The 22,113-nt window shown below is 41.9% G+C and overlaps 1 protein-coding gene across 1 annotated transcript in view; it reads right to left on the reverse strand.

Moving 5' to 3' along the window:
- The window catches only part of HORMAD2 (HORMA domain containing 2), a 693,976-nt gene that overhangs the window by 365,034 nt on the left and 306,829 nt on the right, over positions 1 to 22,113 (reverse strand). The window contains exon 10 of the mRNA XM_085633816.1: positions 9,378 to 9,529. Coding sequence (XP_085489942.1) covers positions 9,378 to 9,529 — 152 coding nt within the window. The remainder of the gene's footprint in view (positions 1 to 9,377; positions 9,530 to 22,113) is intronic.

A 22,113-nucleotide genomic window follows, 5' to 3' on the forward strand; every position in this document is an offset into this window, starting at 1 on the left:
GCCAGCCGTTCTCATCCGAACTGATGAAACATGTTTCACTTCTGCTAGGATATCAGTGGAAGTTTCATTGTGTCCGACACCCCGAGGCAGCAGGTCTCGTGGAACGACATAATCAAACTTTGAAAATCAGATTGTCCAAAATATGTAGAGAGAAAGGTGTTGACTGGGTAGTAGCTTTACCAGTTGCACTCTTTTACATGAGAATGGTAGCACACTCTCGAACAGGGCTATCCCCTTATGAGGTGATCTTTGGAAGACCACCGAATATGTGGGGGACGCCTATACCCCGTAAAATAACTGATGTTGACTGTAATATGCTGACAGATTACTTGGCTTCCTTGATGTCTGCACTACAATCTTGTCGTTCACAGGTAGCTGCAGCCTTTCCTGACAACACTGAGGTGAAACCCCATGACGTAATTCCGGGGGATCTCGTTTTAGTGAGGAACTTTGATCGGAAGACTCAGCTGGATCCTAGGTGGAAGTCGCCGCAATTGGTCCTGCTCACCACAAGGACAGCCGTGAAGATCGAGGGCAGAAAAGGCTGGATACATTCAAGTCATATCAAGAAATTTCATGGACTACCATCGGATGTAAATGCCACACCTCGTGTGTCTTCACCCATTGACTCAAAGCTTCCTTTTGTTGAACTTAGTAGCCCGGAACAATATAAATTAAAACTCAGGTCTAATAAGTCAGACAATTTGATTGTTTAAGTCCTCTCCAAGGTGAAGCGGTTGAATTTGTCTCTGACATGTATCCCTTAGACCTGAATAGAGAAAAAACTCGAAAAATGTTGAAACGACATGCGTACTGTAAATCACTGCGTAGTCATTGTATAGTGACGTTATTAATTTTGTTTTTCTTGAGTCTTATAATAATAACTGCAAGTATATTGTTGCACATATATTATCCTATTTCTAAACATGTCTATAATGTTACTGCTGAACATTCTTTTAGTGACCTACCCCCGCATGAATTGTCCTATAGATTTGCGCTGCGCAATAACACTTTCATTAGTATGTTACATCATTCCCATCAGACTAGTAATGCTACCAATTGTTGGATATGTGGTCGACTCCCTCCCTATCAGAATTATAAGGGAGTTCTGCCCCTCTTTCCATATCCGTTTACACACAATGGCTCATGTGGAGCATGGTTTAGTTTAATTAATTCCTTAGATTCAAATACAGCAGTTTATCAAGACAATTGGGTATGGGGAAATCTGAACTTAGTTTTACTCAAAGTCTGCTACCCCGACAAGGAGGGTCGTCCCAAGAGAACAGGAACTGATCTAGAAAAATGAAGTATATGGATTAGGTAATTTTACACTTAATCTCATGATCCTGAATGTCGAATCCGAAGTTGCACCAATTCTGCCTGCCATGTCAGTGTTCCCAGCTAAGGGTGAATTGTGTGTAAGAAAGAATGGTTCCATACATATGGGCCATAGTAGATGCACTACTGTAATAGAATTCAGTGATCAAGGCAAGTCTTCGTTTAGAGCTTCCCGCCATTCCTACTTCATATGTGGTCAGGCTGCATATATGCGTCTGCCTCTAGATTGGGATGGTACCTGCTACATTGCATTCCTTTTGCCACCTGTTTTCCTAGCTCCTCCTGATTATCACAGAAATATTCATTTAGTACACAATAGAGAACGGAGAGATCTCCCAATTGTCGATTACACTGAGACGGCATGGGAAAAGTATGTAGATTTTAATAAAGGGCTCTTTCCCTATATAGGTACAGTTACCAATAGTAAGCTAATACGTAGATTAACTAGGACTCTTGAAGCTGTAGTGAATGAAACTATTTCCGCCCTAGGCAACTTAACAGAGGAGCAGTCTGCGATGAGGATTGTTGTTCTTCAAAATCGTCTTGTCCTTGACGTCATCCTGGCCGATAGGGGCGGAGCTTGTAGGGTCATCGGATCAAGCTGCTGCGTATTCATACCAGAAAATTCGCCATCTGTATATAAAGCTATAACCCGCTTTCATAAGATTGTGAGCCAGATACACCAGAATCCAGGCACTTGGACTTGGTCCGGGTGGTTTTGGAGCGTGTTATCAGCCTGGGGATGGAGAGTTCTATCCTTCCTAGGTATTGGCCTTCTTATACTATTCAGTTGCTGCTTATGCCTGCAATGTGGACCAGCGATTTGTGGTCTGTGTGCCACATCGTGTATTCCACCACCAAGATTTCGTTCGTCCCAGAAGAAAAAAGAAGAACAAATGATGCTATATGAACAGATCAATGGATTGATGAAGATTGATATCTCTTGATGGGCAAGTAGGGGACAAGGAGGGAATGTGGAAATATGGATTTTTCTGGTCAGTTATGTCCCCTATCTTGGACCCCAACGGTTCTATGTGCATGTTACAAGTACATGTATGTTCCCTCCAGTTCCAGTTATGAAGACGCAAATACATGTGCGTCCACCGTCAACATGTCCTCTTTCAGATCCGCCATGAATGGGCTGGATATTCGACTCCTAAGTACGAAAGGCCACCGACTTTATATGGCTCAGTTACTCCATTTTTGCAGTTCAGGCGAGTAGGCCCTGATTCTGCCATCAAGCCTTTCCCTGCTTTCTGCCTCTGACAGCTCCAGTCTGAGCTCACATCTGTATCCATGAACTTTGTCCTACTCCCTGTGCGGCTAACGGTGCTTGCCTCGGCCGGTCTGTCTGCCTTCCAAAAACTGTATTTCACCTTCAAGTTATCTGTTTCGCTCCTCAGCCGATGCATTCCTGTCTAGTAGTTTAAGTAAACATTTCCTTTAGCTATTGAGCAAAGGGCCCGGCTTCTCTGTCCTCATGCAAGTAATTCATAGCCCCGTTACCATGGAAGGTTTCTGCCCTTGCATCTCATGTAGACACTTAGACGCTTGTGCACGCACACACAGTCAGTATAGAATAGATTTTGTCCAAAAGTCCTTCCTTTGTGGATAACATAGTTCTTTAAACATAGGATGTTAGATATGATTTGGGATTAGGTTGACTTGACCCCCCAGACTTCTTGTCTCCACATGTAGAGCTAAATGTCAAGTCCCCTTCACCCCCTAGTTGCACGTCAATCACACGTCATGCTGCTGCGCGCGCATCTCTGCCAAGTATTTCTGCTGACATTGCGAAATTATTTCATAGGTCCACCCACATGTGACATCACAACCAATGACGTTTCCTTGTTACTCCCAATTACGCCTCTTTCAGCTACGTATGTGAAATGTTATCTTTGCTATCAATTGTTACGCCTCTTACATTGGTTTCATTGTAATGTCTGTTCTATAAAAATGATTACTTATCAATAAAGTATGGTACTCCACTTCCTGAACCCCCGTGGTGATGGAACTTGGAGGCCACGATTCGAATCGTCCATTGGAATAAAGCCCATTCTGAAACCTCTTATACCACGGATTCTGCCTCTTATTTTACTGAGCTATTTTACTAAGATTCCGTATCAAATTCAGTTCCGGTAATTAAATTATTTACCACAACATACTGGAACAAGATTTAGCCATATTACAACACTGCCAATCACAGTTACGGTACATTATGTTATTGAGCTGGACGCTACAATCTTTGCGTGAAGGCTTTCTGCCTTGGCGTTTTATAAACAGTACGTCTCTGTTTTCAGAATACAATCTAACTGATACAGAGATAGAAATGGCACAAAGGGGAGCTAAATATACAATGCTGCAAATTGAAAAACTGGATAGGCTACCATTCACAGTGGCTGAATTACTATCAACAGATTGGCTACTTCATGGCAACATCACTCTCCCGGTCGCAACCTTTCATTACTGCCTTGAGCTAAGACAGATAGGCAGATGTGAAAAATTGGGTAAATAATACATTAAGAAATCCTGGGATTTACCATATAGATTTTGATGCCAGAGTGGGGATCGGAAGTGTTTCTTAGTGGTACTAACTGCAAGAACGCTTTAAGCGGTTCTCTCATGTGCCAAGATATTCTTTTGCACGGAGCTTGTAGAGGTTCAATTGCGAATCTATCTTGCCACATGAAAGGAATTCCAGCTGCCGTTATCACGCCAGCGTTTGAGCTACTTTCGAATGGGAGTTACTTGATGCTGAGCGATCAAGGTTGCTGTGGCATGCTCCCGGGCATTGCATATCTGGTCACCTTGAACACCAGGGTTACTTGCTGTATGCAGGTATTGTTTCCTCCAACAAATACAGTCAGGGAGGCGCCGCTATGGCCTTCACTGAATGTTTCCATTATACAGTTTGATGCTTTGAGCAGATTGAGAGCCATGCTTTTACAGCAGACCGTGCCGTTAACCTCCGCTCGAGAAACCTTTGAACTCCAAGTTGCAAGGACCTCGACAGAGATACAAGCGCTAATTCGTACTAACTGCCCCCAACATTTCGTAGAAATGGTGCAACGTATCTTTAACATGTCAGATACAAGCAATTATACACCTATTTAAGACCATAGGCTCAGGATTCCTTAGCACTTTCCAGACAATCCTCTGAGTTATTCCTAACTTTATACACTGCGTATTTGGAAGTATTTACGGGGGTCTACCTCTGATCCTGCTTGCTGTAGCTGGAATCCTGATTATCGTCTACCTGATGCGCAATGGATGGACCATCCGCCAGCGAGATTGCAAAAGCTCTCCTGGAGAGATATTACCGTGGGCGCATTGTACAGCATCTGCGTGCACCTCACCTACAAGAACTAAGTGCTTCTTGGTTCTTATCCTTCAGACCAGTCTTTGATGACTGCATTGTACCTGTCTTCCGATCCCTGTTCTGTAGAGGAGAATGCGAGTTGGACATCTGTCTGACACCTGACACGGAGACGCCAACGGACTTAGACTCCAGGCTGGAACCCATGCACGACTCTGTCCCCAGCGTATTCCCATCTTGACGCATGCCTTCCTTGAGGAACCGCAAGTGCCTTTCACAACTGAATTGAATTTCAGCTCCAGCATTGGCATCGAGGTATTGAATTCAGCACCAGCTGTCTCCACAACGCAGTTGGCAGCGAGGAGTTTCATCTATGCACACTTGATATGCTATGCAAGGTATTGCAGCGTTTGTCCCCTGCTGTAGCAGGCAGCGATAATGTTATGTCTCCCAGCCAGGACTTCTAATCAAAATCTGTCTCACCGTGTGCTGGAAATGAATTCCGAAATTTTCTTTCCCCTTCTTTTTCAAAATGACTTTTTCAAATTGACACTTTAAGAAAGCATGGCCTTCTAAGTACACTTGCAGTATTTCAACTTGTGTGATCGAACTTATTTAGAACTGTGATTTGCGGAACTTTACAACAAAAGTTAAACTTTAACAAAGAACATTTTTTCCTCGTTTTTTAAAACTGTTTTCAAATGATTTTTTAACATTTTTAGAAACATTTTAAATGACTTACTGATAATATTATGCACTGACACTGTTATAAATGTGTATCTCAAAATGTGTATTATTATTGTTAAGTATAAGGTGGAGTGGGTGTTATATTTCATATAGGTACCCTAATATAGGTTTAGAGAACATCGTACTCTTTCCCTACATCATCTCCCCTTCATTTCATATGAACAAGCCTTATAAGGACATAACTCCAAATAAGGACAGAATGCCTTATAGGGAGTGAACGCCTTATAAGGACTGTCGCCTTTTAAGGACTAAACCTTTCACCTAGTTCCATGACGAGGGTGTGTTTTGCCCGATCGATATTGCTAAGACGTCATCCTTAATACATATGAATAATTTATGAGAACACTCTCCAGGGGGCATACTTCACCTCTCCTATCTACGCACAAAGGTTTAATACCCAACGTCATCCTCATACTGAACAATGGCTAACACACGCACAAAGACTGTATAAATACAGCACCTCTTGCTATCGGTAAGCAGGAGGGAACCGAGACTTCAAGGACGACACACTGACCAGAGACGCTGTGGCTCCGACATGCCATCGCCCCAGCTGACAGTGGTTTGACTATCCCTTGCAGGGTGTCCAACTCAAGTCCAGGACGAAGTCCCACACTCTCACCATTCAGGTAACGGGGTTCAACTAAATCCTAGTGGGATTCTTGGCTCTAGGCTCTAGACTATTAGGCTGTTAGACTATTAGGCTCTTAGGCTTAGTAGATCTTTCGCACCTACTCACATACTAGGTACACTCAGGTACATCTAGACAGGCATCTTAGGAGTACGCACTTTATTTTATAAATGCATTTTATATTCATGTATATGTTTGTGACTATTGAAAAATGGTAGAGCTGTACTATTCCTTTTTATTCACTGTACTGCTGATATTATATCTCTGCTACTGTGTTACAGTTGTAGCAACACATATATTTCACATGAGAAGAACAAAGGTACAATAAATTCTTATTGTAAACACGCCCGACTGTTTCTTCTGTGTATCTCTCTGAGAGAAAATGAGCAAGCACGAGTGACTGGGTGAAAAGTAGTATATTGTTTCCACAAGTCTGAGGAATCAGGGTTTGTTGTGTTCTGAGGTTGCCAAAAACGAATCTCTCTGATAAAAGGAGATTCTAGTGGCACTGCGAGCTAGCTAATGCAAAAATAGGCTAACATACTGGGCGGGGGTGTAAAGAGTCTGTCTGCCACCATACCCACAGTTTATGTTATCCGTAAACAGCGCAGGTCCTGCATGAAGGGTATTAAGGAACTACACCACACTATGAGAAAGATTAACAATGGAGAAAATCTATATAACAAGAACAGGAAAGAATGTAACAAAGATGGAGACATCTTCACCGGGAGACAGAAGTAGTTAAAGGAAATCAGAGCCAGGATGTTTCGTAGTAGAGTAGTTAAAAATCTACTGAGAAATATGAAGAAGTATAGAGGAAGGGGGCATGCACTGAAACAGAAAGAATGAGTTGAGAGTGTAGTTGAAAAGACCTTTGCTTTGAAGGTGAAGCTTTTTATTTTGATTATAAATAGAATGAAGACTCTTGACAAAATGGTGATGTGCATGAGGAGACAAAACCAGAAAAAAAGATTAGTGAATAGAAGTAACTTTTGTATAGTTTGTAGTGGAGAATGCATACGTACTTCTACTACAGATTTTTTCTTTAATGAAGAAAGCTATCTCCAGGAGAATATATTAGTTCATGCTATTGATTACAGAGAACAATGTTATGAAATGATGAATGGCACTCCTATAGCGAAAGAGGTGATGGTACCTACAAATGTAGAGCAAGTTTTTGGAGAACAGGTACAAGGAAGGCAGTCAGGCGCCTGTATAAAAATGTAATTGTGATAGTGTTTGTAGTATTCAAAAGTAATCCATTGATATATTAAGGACATTTCTACATATCTTTCCAAGGTGAAGTTTAAAACACAAAATAAGTGCTTTACAAGGATTGGATCCTTGCAAGATTAGAAAGCATACATATTTGCAGGGATACTCACTAGCTTGTTTATCAAAAAAGTGTGCCAAAGCACCTTTCATCGTTTCAGGGTGTTAGCTGCACTCCACTCAACAATGTGACCTTTAGTTAGGAGGCTGTACCATGTGAAAGCTCCTGCTTTATGTTTAGAAGAAATTAATAGAGCACTTTTGCATAGTACTGTGGCAGACGTAGAAAAGGTTTGTGATGATGTGCAGTTTTGTTTCTATGGTCCTGAGCAGACTGCTAGGGAAAATGAGGAGTTGTTAAGAGGAGGAGTTGCGAGACAGGACACAAATATTACAGTCGATACTTTTGAAAAAGAGATTACAAAATTTAACACCGTGTGGTCTCAAAAACCAGAGTATGTTTATATATTATGTCAGCACACTCACTAGAAGATTAAAACACAGACTGTTAACTTGTATTTAAAAAGTTAAAAAGTAAATAATGTAACTGGCAAAAGTTAGCTGTGTATTTAATGTAGAGGAACGCTTTGACTTGTCCGTACGGCAAGTTATATGTAAGCAGTGTTACAAGTTAGAAGATAATAAAATGAACAACACATAGATATTAGATACCCATTTTGTAAGATAATAAAATGCCTACTAATGTAGAAAAAGTATGAAGGGTCAAAAACAAAAAAATTATGATTTTTTGCAGCATTGCAAAGGGCTGTTATGGACTGCTCTCCAGCACTCACTACAACTCCACAATCCATGCAGTATGATGCCATCCGGGAAAACTGTGGAGCCAAATCTTGAAGTTGAAATTGGACCTCTGAAAGGACTCTGCTCTGGTGTTGTTGCAGCTGCTATTAAAGTTGAGGGTCCTTAAGCCTTGTGTTGCCTTCTTGCTGCTTTTACACTATTGCTATGGTATGTTTTTGATGGTAAAGAATGGATGTAGTCCCGCAAAAATATTTTTGATTTGTACCCCATGACAATGTCTTGTGACATATTGAGCATTGTGCAAATCTGCTCACTATGAGCTCCTCTTAAAGAATGTTAAAGCTAGATAAATGGGCGTGCTCTTATTCTTTTAGTAGAAAAGCGTATTATCCAATGAAATTCCTTTATTTCCCGGTGACATGATTTTCTGTTTTGTTTTTGAATTGTTTGTTTCTTTTTTTATGGCTTTTGTAAAGTTTTAAAAAAAGTGTTCTTTCTAATGGTAACAAAAATGGCAACTGGGACAGGAGAAATTCGAAAAATGTGCCCTGAGAAATGTGAAAAACATAAAAGGGGAAAAAATGAGCTTGTATGATTTTTTGCAGCATTACGAATAGCTGTAACACACTGCTAACCAGCACTTATAACAACACTACAGTCCATGCAATACGTGGCCAGTCTTGAAAACTCTGGAGCCATGTCTGTAGTAGTCTGCATATCTGAAGGGACTTTCTGGCCAGGAATTGTTGGTGCTGCCACTGATGTAGATGGTCCTTCAGGTTCCTTCTGCTTGATTGTCAGTTGGAGACGTTTTCTATGATAGGTTTTAAGATCCATTTTAAGTCCTATGTGAATATTTGTTTGTTCGTTCCTCTAGAGAGGGTCTTGTTACAGATTGTGCATTGCACTCGTTTTGCAGCAGTTTTTGATTCCCCATGAGTTGGGGTAACAATGGGTAGTTTGATGGGTGTTTGGTAGTTATGTTCTATTTGTGAGTTCAAATGTTAAAAGTTATTTTTTGAAATTGATCTTTTGTACAAATGTATTATTAAAATACCTTTAAACCAATATGTTACTAAACAGCGGCTGCAGTGGGTGCACAAGCTGAGCGTAGACTGAGAGGTGGGTCCGGTCTTAGGTTTTCTGTGTATTAGATTGGTATACTTTTCTAGTCGGGTGGCAATTTGGCATGAGATGTTGCGCATTATTTTATGTTTAAGACAATGAATTTTAAAGAGTTACATGTTTTCTTTCGTAATACACTTTTTAACGAATGGTGAAAATACAGCTCTTGGAATATGATTCAGACCTTACCGTCATTGTAGTAAAATAGTTTCATAGTCATGGTGACATCATTAGGAAGAGGGCCAAGGTTCTGCATCACCATATACAGTTTTCGGGTCAGCAGGGTACTTGCATTTTTTATTTCTTGACCCCTTGTAATGCTTTCTAACCTCATGCCTTCACTGTAATAAAAGACCCATAAGAGAATAATACACAGTTACTGCAAATGCAATGATGCTTAGGGGACATACAAAACACACCTATATCTCAGAATGGACCCGGGGGCTAATAGACATGCAATGTTAAAGTACTTGGTGAGGGGATTAAACGCTTCCAGCATGACATCAAATGTACAAGATTTCTCTGAGTAAGGGGTAAGAGTCCAGTATCAATGTTTTATTTTGAGATCGATTCTTGCCTCAAATCCTTTTTATCTGTATAAATTATTCTCTAATGTGGGTACTCTTAACAGTCACATGGATGCATTCACTGTCAAATACGCCAACCTGGGTACTTCGGAATATATCATACATCATATTGGTTCATATCGTACCTTGCCGTACCTATAGTACCGCACTCTATCGTGTCATATCATATCATATCATACCAGATAATCAGGTGTCCTTTATCCAGTAATGAAGGAGCGATGTATTAATGGATCAATTCTGTCACTGACTGGTTGAGCTTTGTGAGCACTTGCTCCCGCCTGCATCCACAGGCCAGTCAAATAACGTTATCAAAAGTAACTTTCCCTCCTCCTTTACTATTCTCAATGGTCCGTGTCAAGTGCCATAAGCAGCTCAGTTTTCTTGCTTTCCTTTACGCTATCTACAACATGTCAAATCTGTTTGGTATTGTCACTGATGTCGCTTCCTGGTATAAACCCAGCTTAATCAAGGTTGATCAATCCACGCATAAGAGTGCCCAAATGTATGTGCCACAAGCCCTGTGAAAAGTGTTGTACCACTTTTAGCAGGGAAACTGGCCTTTATGAAGTACATACTCCAGGGTCTTTGGGAATCACTTTGATTGAAGCTTCCAGGAGACTGAGAAAAAGCTCTTCCATGAAGTGATGTGTGATGAGCACTTCCTGCACCAACGGATGGCAGTGTGAAAATCTGTCATGTGCATAGAGCTCTAATAAAAATATTGCATGAAATCTAATCAGTCCCAACTGTCAAAGACGTCCCAGTGGAGATACCTGGAAAAAATCAATGATAACACTTTCTGCTTAACCTATTTACCTTCATATATGGAGTTAATCCAATGTGAAGAGACCCAGTAATGTTCATTGATAATTGTTTTAAATTTCAACATGATTTACTTCTCAAAAGGTTTTCTCAATCAATCAATGAAATCTTTATTCGATTATGCATCACAGTCATAAAAGATAAAAACATAAGAACCACATAAAACAGTTAAAAACATTAAAATATACAACCACTGTATTGAGCTCAGATCACACATTCTATAGACAAAAGATTTTCTTATTTTTATGTAGTTCAATTTATATGTACGTTTTTGTGAATACAATCTTTAAAAAACATACATAAATTCTACAAACAATACTATAATAATTACAAAAACAATATAATGTTATGAACCACAATGTTGTTGTATAAGCTTTATTTTGACAAGTCGTGTCATAAAAGCTATAGAAAACGCCATTTATGATAAAAGAAGAAATGTAAAAATAAACAGTTCGCACAGTAGCTTATTACAGTTAAAAACAAACAAATTATTTGTCATGATTCACGGCTACGGCAAGAGAGCAATATAAAATTCAACAGATCCGTAATAAACACAATTGGCACGGCATTACAATAATAACACGAACTTAAAACAGTATGGAAGAAGAAGGAGGAGAGTAACGATGTTTTCACATTTAGGACCTCTTCAGTTGGACCTAGTTTGCAATACCCAGCTGTCCTTTTAATGACTTTTCCAACCCTTTCAGCACACAATTGCAGACTGATCATTAACAATACAGTGCATGTGCATAGTATTTTGATGAGACATAAATTACCCTCCTATGAGCCCTTAGGCAGCTGTGTGTGAACCTCATCCTGCTTGATACTGTGAAGTTCCTATCTGGGCCGTCCTTCTTATAAGCCATGCATGACTTAAAAACGTGGCCACTCCACAAGCAAAAAGTGGTCTAGAATCTGATCTTAAAATGAGCAAGGCATCTTGATGGTTTTGTGTGCCCAATTGCCGGCAGATCGGTTTTAGCCATTTAGACCTCGGTTTGGCGTAAGCCTGGCAAGCAAACATAACATGGGCAACGGATTCCACTGGGTCCTTGCAGCATGGGCAATGTTTGGTTACATGGATGCCAGTTAGCTGTTACCTCACAGACAGGGAGTGTGCCAAACCTAAAATGGATGTATAAAATCCTGACTCAGGGGACTTGAATTATGTCTAGGTTGGGCTCCAGATATCTGGTCTGTTTGTGGAGATAAAATTCTGTGGTGAGTCTCCCCAGGTTTGGTTTGCTGAATTCTTGCTGTTCCACCCATTCCCAGTAATATCGTTTAAGCACTTTTTTCCGAGGTGGATCTTGGTTGGTCCAATTGGCTTGAAGCCCTAGTGCAGACATCAATTTCCTGGAGTTAGTGACCCAGCCTACCTTATTTCTTGTGTGTATCCAGATGACCTCAGATATGCCTTCCGCATGGGGTAGGAGCTCGGAGGTCCACCTTATGTAAGCCCAAAAGAGCAGTGGGCATAGCCTCGCTACATCACCAATGGAGCGCCTACCCATATCGAGCATTAGGGGAGTACGCGGAATGCTTTGGGGCAGCATCACAAGGTACCTTAGGAATTTGTGCTCAGATCTGCAGAGATCAGGAATCTTATTGAATCTCCACAACTCTGCTCCGTACAGAGCTGTCTAACTGCTTTTGAATCATAGACCTGAAGAGCTGGAGCTACCGGTCTACTGTGTGAAGAATGGTGTTCTTTTCCTAGGGACCCCGTTACTCGCTTGTGGCCTAATATCATCTTGGTTAGGTGAGGCTTCCATGACATTTTGTCTGAAAGTCGAACACCGAGATAATCAAAAGCGCCAACTCTTTCTAAGGGAGTCCATCATAACATTGGACTGCCTTTGTAGGCCCCCATCCCCGATATAGGCCTAGGTAGTTTCACAACCTTTTACCTACATTCGTCCAACCATTGTTCTACATAACGGTTCTGGCGCTGACCTTTTACCCAGTTAAGTGCCGTATGAATGTTGTGTGGTTTTCTCCAAAAACTAGCCTCATTTATTATGTATGAGGATTCTCAGTATCACAGCAGGATTGCCATCTTCTGAATAATAACTCTGTATAAGGGTCACCACTAGCGTCATCCTTGGCTGACATGCCCACATGTACCATGACACATCTAGGTAGAACACCAGAGGGTACCTTTCGGGTATATAAGTACCACATCTTCGCTGGGTAGACTAGAGGAGAAAAAGACTTCCATGCTGACACGCTGACATGAGATGCTGAGGTCCCTACACGCAGACACTCTAGCACGCAGTGGTCTGACATCCCAAGCCGGGTGTCCATCTCGAGACCAAGATAGCGTCATTCGCTCTCCCACATCAGGTAATGGGGTTTGCTCTATCCTAAGGGGATTCTTGGCTATACACCTACATACATGCTAGGTACACTTTAGGTACACTTAGGTACATCTAGTTAGGGCTTGCATCGTAGGAGTACACATTTTATTGTTATGTATCTATATGCCTGCATATATTCATTGTTTTAGCACTATGGTCAAAGTCTACCTTTTCTTTACTCTGTTGGTGCTTATAACCGTATACATATGTTTCCGTCTAATGGTTGTTGCAGCACACGTATTTTATACTAATATGAAGCTGGTTCAATAAATACTTATTGAAAACTCCACCACCATTTATTCTGTATATCTCTCTGAGTGAGCACGAGTGACTGAGCAAAAAGTACTGTACTGTCTCCATGATCCCTGAGGGGTCAGGGTTGTCATTTTTGATAGTTGCCAGAAACTAATCGCCCCTTGGTAAGAGGGGCTCATAGTGGCACTGGGAGCTAGCTGGTCTACAGACTAACATATCCTTTGGGGTGTCTGGAATCAGTCTGTAGACCAATCCCTTATATTATGTTGTCTAAACATGCAGATCCTATATAGATTTGTAGGAACTACACGACATGGCGCCACCAACGTTGGTTTGATTCTTATTTAAAGGACAAATTTGAGTAGTTCAGTTGTGCTTTCTCAGAGACCCCTACTCACATTTACCCAGAGACGTCTGGAATGGGGAGGGACAATCCGCCGCAGCTGAGTAGGTATTCCCTATGTATTGGCTGTAGGTTTATTCAAGCTTGAAAGATTATAGTTCCCTACATTGTGTCTAAAACCTTAATCTCTTTCCCATACTAAAAAAGTCCTTGAAAAATGTCTGTGCAAGATAGGGCTGCATTGGCATTAAATGTAAACGCAGCAGTCGAAGGAGAGCAGGAAGGTGCTATAAACATTTCAGAAAATGTCAGAAATGCACTGACTTTAAAATTAGCAGATTTTGTAGTCCCAACATTAGGTGTGACTGTTACCCTCGTGATTGAGGCACACGAGGCATACAGGACAAAGGTGTTCTATTCCTGGATCAAGATCCCACCTGCAGATGCACGTACACATACATTTCATTCTTATGTTGTGGATGAAATACCAGATAAATACAATCCATACGAGGATATAGAAGTCTGGTTGACGTACCAGGAACATATAAACTGGTTTAAAGGCGCCCTCCCACACACTACAGAGAAAGTGAGACTCGGTCCGCTCAGCAGAGACAGAGCGACTTAGCCGGTTCTAGCGGCTTACAAACCGCATCCAGAAATTGATACAAAACCTGTAGCAGTCTTATGTCCACTTCATAAAGAAATAATAAAACTTTACAGAAATATGAGAACACTCACACTTCAACCTACAAGGGTTACTCCAGCAGGTCTACTACAAGGGACCGCAACAAAAATCAGCCCACAAACACTGAATGCAGTTATAGGAAGAATGCCCACTAAACGTGAGCAAATGCCATTTTGGATAGCACAGAAAATAGCACAACTAGAGTCAATGTTTCCACACACAAGACCACAAGAAAAACGCAGAATACTGACAATTTGCTTGCCAATAGGGATAGCTCCCCTGATAGAGGATTGTACCATTTGGGGTACAGTCTTCGCTGCCATCTATACCAGGACTTATGGCACCCCTTCAACAACCATGATACCAGAAGTATTAAGAAAAATATAAAATGAGTATGGAGCAGAACGTAGGGATGAAATTATTAGGCAATTTTCCCAGGTATCTACAATAATGTTAGCTAACATAAAAGGGGAGGCAGCAGCGGTGACTATACGCTAATGCCTAAGGGAATGCACTCCTACACAACAGGAGAGGGATGTACCCAAAATTATTGAAGATACATACTCTGAATTAGCTAGAGATAATTTGGGAGCTAGACCTATGAAACCGCAAGTAATGGGAATTCCGGAAAAGGATAACACTAAGCAAGCACCTGATTCTTCTAAAAAGAAATGGGATAATAAACAACAGAAAAATAAGAAAAATGCATCACAATCACGGGGTGAGTCTCCCCAACAGGAGCCCTCTGACAGGAAACTGTGATAACATTAAAAAACCTGACAGTTATCAGGATACTGATACACATTCCTCTCGTTCCTTTCAGGGTTCATCAAAAAACTCAGAGAGTGAAGAACAGTCAGTACACAGATCAGAAGAGCGAGTCATGACAAGAGATACACATCGCACTGAAGACTATAATATCAAAAAAGAAGATAAACCAAAATCCAAACCTCAATTTAAAAAGAAGAAAGTAGCTGGTCCTAAAGTAAGAAATGTCCAGACTGCTGAGGACTCAACTTCTGAACGGGGAAAGGGCTCTGACGATGCTAGACAGCGCAGCAGAAATAACAATGGCTCGCCAGAACACGATGGAATTTATGGTGACAGCAGAGTTGAATGATCAGATCACGGTGGAAACACCTGATACTAGGGTAAGTGTCCTGCACCAGTTATATGAAATAACACTCCATATAAGGGGGATATACCCAGAACAGTGAAGGGTCTCTTTTGGAAGAACCTGACTTTTGGATATGATATCCTTTTCGCTGAAAAAGATTGGCCTTCAGAGTTCGTTATGGACAGCCCAAAAGGAGAAACAGTAATTCTACCAGCTTTCTCCGACCTCGTTCCAGAATCTTTAAAACATTCATACGCACAGGAGTGGCCGGTAGCACTAGCTCCTGCACTATACCGCAATCATGTAGGGTGGGAGACTGAGTCACCTCACTATGTAATCCCAGAAAAAAAATACTCCAACTCCACAAAGGCAGTACCAAATAAAACATAACGCGAGAAAACAAGTCAAGGAGATCTTAGATCAACTTGAATATCAAGGTGTGTTTGAAAATTGCTGCACTTCCATGAATGATCCTTTGTTTCCCGTAATGAAACCAGACAATTCATATCATCTAGTTTTAGACTACAGGCATTTGAACACTTGCACAAAAACATTTGCAGTACAAAATGCCCACATTAATGAATAACATTGTGCGGAAAAAATACCAAACAACACTATATATCTCAAATGGATGCTTTTGCCAAAATATAGCGCCTGAAAGCAGACATTTGACAGCATTTTCAGCTCTCTGCTTGCAGTGTCAATTCTGTAGATTGCCCTAAGGATATAAGAATAGCCCCGGGTTGTTTTCATCAAGAGTATCAGAGTTACTTCAGAATGTTGATGAGGAGGTTTTGTCCTATGTAGATGATATTTATCCGACGGACGATGAATTATTGGACCATTTGAACAGGGGGAACAACATAATTTTGGGATTCACCTCTGAGGGCTACAAATGTAACTTTAAAAACTCAAAATTGCCCACCTCAATGTCCTATTTTTGGGATATGAGCAATCAAGTGAAGGGAAAAGCCTATCAGCCATTTATTTAGAAAAATGTGCACTGCCTCAACCTCCAAAGACTCTGAAAAACTTACAATCCATTTTAGGGTTCCTACATTTTGGCAGAATGTACATTTTGAATTATGCAGAAAGAGTAAAACCTTTCTACAACTTAATCAGTCCTGATGTCTCAGTTCGACATTGGACACAGGAACATACAGAAATTCTTTGTTCCCTACAAGCTGACATGATAGCTTCAAAACATTTATATACATGTGTAAATACTACAAATTTGGTGAACCGTGTAGTCGCAGGTCAATCAGGATAAACTTACCTAACCTTCAAGGAAGGGGAAACTGTACCTATAGCATACAAATTGCATTTGTACACAAACACTGAAATGCGTTTTGCGTCCACTGAAAAAATACTGACAGCAGTACAGACTGTTGTAGTGAGACAAAGAGCATTGGCTCAGGGGAAACGAATACTTGTCGTAACTCCAGTACCAACCTTAGAGGTGTTACTAAAGCAAGCGTTCCTAACACTAAAGCGTTGCATTCACGATGGATACAATGGGCTAATTCTCTCACTGCAACAGATGTAGATTACAAATGTGACTCTACATTGAGATCACAAGCATTTTTGCAATATGAACAAGAATGCCCTCTTCGGAATGAAGTAATGCCTCTAGATCAGTATGAATATATAATTTACACTGACGGATCTGCCCAGCCAGCCGTAGGAAGTAAACAGCAATACAGTGCTGCATGTGCAAATGTAATGGGACGTATGCGGGACGGCAAATTCTGTCCTAGCAATACACAGACACAGTCTCTAGGAGATTGCACAGCACAGCTGGCAGAACTAAGAGTCCTAATACCGGCACTAAATAATACAGATCAAGAATTCCTTACACTAATTGTGTGCGATTCATTTTATTGTGTCCAGGTTTATAACAAATTTCCTCACTACTGGGGCCAGAATGGACTTAAAGATTCAAAAGGTTGCACAATAAAGCGCAAACTGCTTTGGGAATAAGTGGCAGAGCTTAAAAAAAGCTTGATGCAAAACAAAAAAAAATGATGGATGGAATGCTGGACAATGCAAACATTCACCCCCAGTCACAATGATCTGGGTTTAATCCATCATTATTTTGCTCACCACACCACCTCAGTTTGGACCCAGCTATATGCAGACCAGTCTTGACCCTGTTCATTTTGGGAGCTGTCCAGCCTGAACTGTCAAGCCAGGTCCTCCCTGGACCGGAAACGAGCATCCTGGGACCGGTTTCAGGGCATCACCCTTCTTCAACCAGGCTAGCTTGAATCCAGTGGTATAGTGAGCATAGGACCCACATCTGGGCATACCCTTCCCACTTAGGGCTACATATGCAAAAGAAACAATTGATGGATGGAATGCTGAACAATGCAACATTCACCCCCGGTCACAATGATCTGAGTTTAATCCATCATTCTTTTGCTCACCACACCACCCCAGTTTGGACCCAGCTATATGCAAATCAGTCTGAACCCTGTTCCTTTTGGGAACAGTCCAGCCCGAACTGCAAAACCAGGTCCTCCCTGGACCGGAAACTAGCATCCTGGGACCGGTTTCAGGGCATCACCCTTCTTCAGCCTGGCTAACTTGAATCCACTGGTGTAGTGAGCATGGGACCCACATCTGGGCATACCCTTCCCACTTAGGGTGACATATGTAAAAGAAACAATTGATGGACGGAATGCTGGACAATGCAAACATTCACCCCCAGTCACAAGGATCTGGGTTTAATCCATCATTCTTTTGCTCACCACACCACCCCAGTTTGGACACAGCTATATGCAAATCAGTCTTGACCCTGTTCCTTTTGGGAACAGTCCAGCCCTAACTGCCAAGCCAGGTCCTCCCTGGACCGGAAACAACCATCCTTGGACCGGTTTCAGGGCATCACCATTCTTCAGCCAGGCTAGCTTGAACCCAGTGGTGTAGTGAGCACGGGACCCACGTCTTGGGCGACATATGCAAAAGAAACAATTGATGGATGGAATGCTGGACAATGGAAACATTCGCCCCCAGTCACAAGGATCTGGGTTTAAAAAAAGCTTGAGGCAGGCTCACGTGATCCATACGCTGAGTCATCAACTTCTTGGCATGCACGTTAAAGGGAATTCATTGGCTGATGAAGTTACCAAGGCGACAGTGCGAATTGCTGCCGTTGCTGCAATCACTTGTTCTAGCACGAGGATAGACAGACAGATAATGGTTGATGTCATCGTTTTGCGAAGAAACTGCTCAGCTTTGACAAAATGTTTTCCGCTCAAGTACTCCTACAAGTTAGATGCACAAAATATTCTGTATGCTCAGATTTTAGGAGTGGGGGATAGAGTAATACCAAACATGGATCGCACATTAGCATTAATACTAACTGCACACGAGGGTCTGGGCTCAGCACACGCAGGTATTACTGCAATGGTTTCACTTCTGAAACAACGTTATTGGTGGCCAAGTCTTACCAAACAGACCAAAGGCTATGTCCTTCAGTGCAACATCTGTCAGCAGATGAAGGGGTCCACAGTAGCACGACTACCACGGACACCTTTACTGATGTCAGACAGACCTCTTGCATGTGTCTATTTGGGCCACTGTGGGCCCTTACAATCTGACGGGGCTTACAAGTACATCATGGTGGCAGTGGATTCATGCTCTAGATTCCTGTGGGTTTGGCCTCAGCACTTGGCTGACGCCCAAACTGTTATAAAGGATTTGTGAGTCTTCATAGAGACATAAGCAAGTGGCACATTACATTCTGACTGTGGCCCTGCATTTAGCTCTTGGGTTTACAAAAGAGCTATGGGAAGGCTGGGTGTAGCATTGAGGTACTCCTCTCTGTATCATCGCATGGGAAATTCAGTTGTGGAAAGGAAAAACTGTGACTTACAGTAATCCTTAACAGCAAGGGTATTACGCTTGGGTGGCAGTTGGGTCAATCACCTATATAGGGTCCAGAGGGCACTTAATAACATGCCAAGAAGCTCCCTGGGAGGCCGTACTCCTTACGAGGTCATGTTTGGGACAATAATATAGGTACCTGCCCTCGATTGTGGCAGCACAATGGCGGATGAAAAAGCATTTGACATCAATGATCCTTTGCCTGTTTTAAGGAACTCAATGAATTCCAAGCATTAAAAAGCAACGTCCAAGTAAAATGCACTGCCACTAGGGAAGTGAAAACTGTTCCGGCAACACCTGCCAGGGTCCCAAAGATCGGGGACCTGATCAGAGAAAAGATTGTGGACAAAAAATTAATGTGGGCCGTCTTACAGAACGCCTGTAGCTGTCCTGGCTGTTGAAGGAGCAAGAACAGTACTTCTTCCGCCTCTTGACAGCAAAAAATGAAAGAGACTTGTCTCCCTTGATCTGATCAAACCACACTTTGCGGCTGATACTGAATAGCAAGCCACGTGACCTCCTGGGTAGCCGCCGATCTCCTCTGGCTACCATACAGGAAGTTCAGACAGGAAGACTAATAACATTTGAAGATTCTACTCTACGAAGTAACGGAGTTGCCAACAATGGAATGGATTTCGTACCAGTCGAATTTGAACAACAACAAAATACATATGAAACACAGGTCTCAATTTGGCCTAATACCGACATCTATATGACTATGTCTCACAACAAGTCATCTGCCAGTTCAACAAAACCTGCTGAGCTAAAAAAGATAGATCGCACAGCGTCTGGCTACTTCATCGATTTGGATACCTTCTCTTGGATCTAAGTGAAACTGAGTCACCGCCAGCTTCTGTTTACTGCAAAGAAAACATATATAATATTTACCTTTGGCTGAAAAAGACTTTCTTTGTTTCTCCTTGGCTACAGCTCTGGAATGCAATAGGTCTACTGTTCCCAGTCCTCTGGATAGGTGTAGTGACTTTCTTTTTCGTGCTCCTGAATGGACATTATCTCCCCGACCGCTCCGCAGTATAACATGTGAACTTGGTCCTGAAACCACATACATCATCTCATCGTGAACAAAGAGACCTGTCCTTTGTGAACATTACAGTTGTTCCGATTCCTGAAGGAATACTTTGGGATAGGGTTTCATTTGATGTATTTGGTCCCATGGAACCTTTGAAAATACTAAATGTATTTTATGTTTTTTTTAATGATATCATCACCTCCAGTACTTTCTCTGATGATTGGGATTTTGAAACTGTAAATTCTATGCTGTCTGGTTTAGAAAAATCTGCTGCATTTTCCAGTAATGAATTGTATGATGATACATCTGATTTTGACACCATGCATTGTTACCAACACTATTGTCATCATTTCTTGCACAAATCAAGTATCCCAGGTAACGTTTTCACTTATCACCAATGGGAACATTGCCCAACACCACCAAATGGCACAGACGTTTGCTTATTTTTCTGGGTTTAGCACTTCAGACCCGACATCTTATTATTATAAGGTTGTGCCTACACCCCCAAAGAAAATTATGCTCACCGACAAAAAACAGATATACTATGCTTCCTTTATTTCCCAGCTGTCTTTACAGGGTTTCAACTTTTGGAGGGACACCATAGACACAAACTCTGTCTGGGGGAATAAAGAATGGCAAGTACAGGGAACTGAGGCATTATTTAGAGTATGTCTCATACCACAGCAGATTATTTTTCTGAATAACACAAGTGCAACAGACTTCTTGTCTTGGACTAGCCAAGAATAATGATTTGAACACACATTGTATTCCCTGGCATTCACACTTTGAGGGATAGGAAAATGATATACAGCATAATGAGGACAAGCTGGATGGCATTATACATGATGGTTCATACAATTCATCAGACCCCAATTGGAAGGGATGGTTGGTTTGGCCTATAGACAAAAATACGTGTCAGTCAAGATTCAAGGGCACCACCGAAGGGTTTAGTATTCAAGGGTCTGATCAATGCTATGTACAACAAGAACATCCGGGAGTGGTGTCATCCTACAGTGTTGGGAAGCTATGCCAAAATTGGCTGAGAACCTCAACACTGTCCCAGGTGAAACAACACTTGTTTTTACTTTCAGATGACATTGATCTAATGGATATTTTGCTAGGTCCCCAGAAACCATGCCGTAAACGCACTTATTCGCTATTTACAATGAAGTATACGGTTCGATACGGTGCCACACCAGCTTCTCCTTGCCAGGCAATCATCTATCGGCGTTGCCGGTCTGGCATGGGAGTGGGACAAATCCTTCCTGGATGGTCGCACGCAGCAGGTCTGCATGGCTCCTTTTTCATCCTCTGTCAGGAAACTCTCTACGGGGGTTCCTCAGGGCTCTACTCTGAGCTCTCTTCTTTTTAATATATATCTGACCCCTTTGATTTATCTGGCAGAGGAGCTGGGAGCAAAAATAATAGCGTATGCGGACGATACCCAGTTGCTATTTACCTCGAGGGGCTTGGATCTGGACAAAACATTGCCCAGACGTGCCTAGCGTCCGTATTTCACTGGCTTGCCCAGGCCCATTTGAAGTGCAATGAGGACAAGTCGGAGGTTCTCCTGTACGGCCAGTTTCCTCCGGTCTTCAGACAATCTCTGTGGCCCCCTGATTTCCCTTGTCCTAACTCTGAGGGAGGCCCGGCAAAAAACTTAGGGGTGTGGTTCAGCGAGGATCTCCGGTTCGCTGATCATGTTAAAAAGCTCACCGGAGTCTGCTTTGGCACCCTCAAGGCCTTAAGAAGGTTCTTTCCCTTACTCCCTAGAGAGGCTAAAGAGACGGTAGCCCGTGCCTTGAGTCTCTCCCGCCTCGACTATGCCAATGCTTTGT

Source organism: Triturus cristatus, chromosome 11 (assembly GCF_964204655.1).
Source record: "Triturus cristatus chromosome 11, aTriCri1.1, whole genome shotgun sequence".
Classification (NCBI taxonomy): domain Eukaryota; kingdom Metazoa; phylum Chordata; class Amphibia; order Caudata; family Salamandridae; genus Triturus; species Triturus cristatus.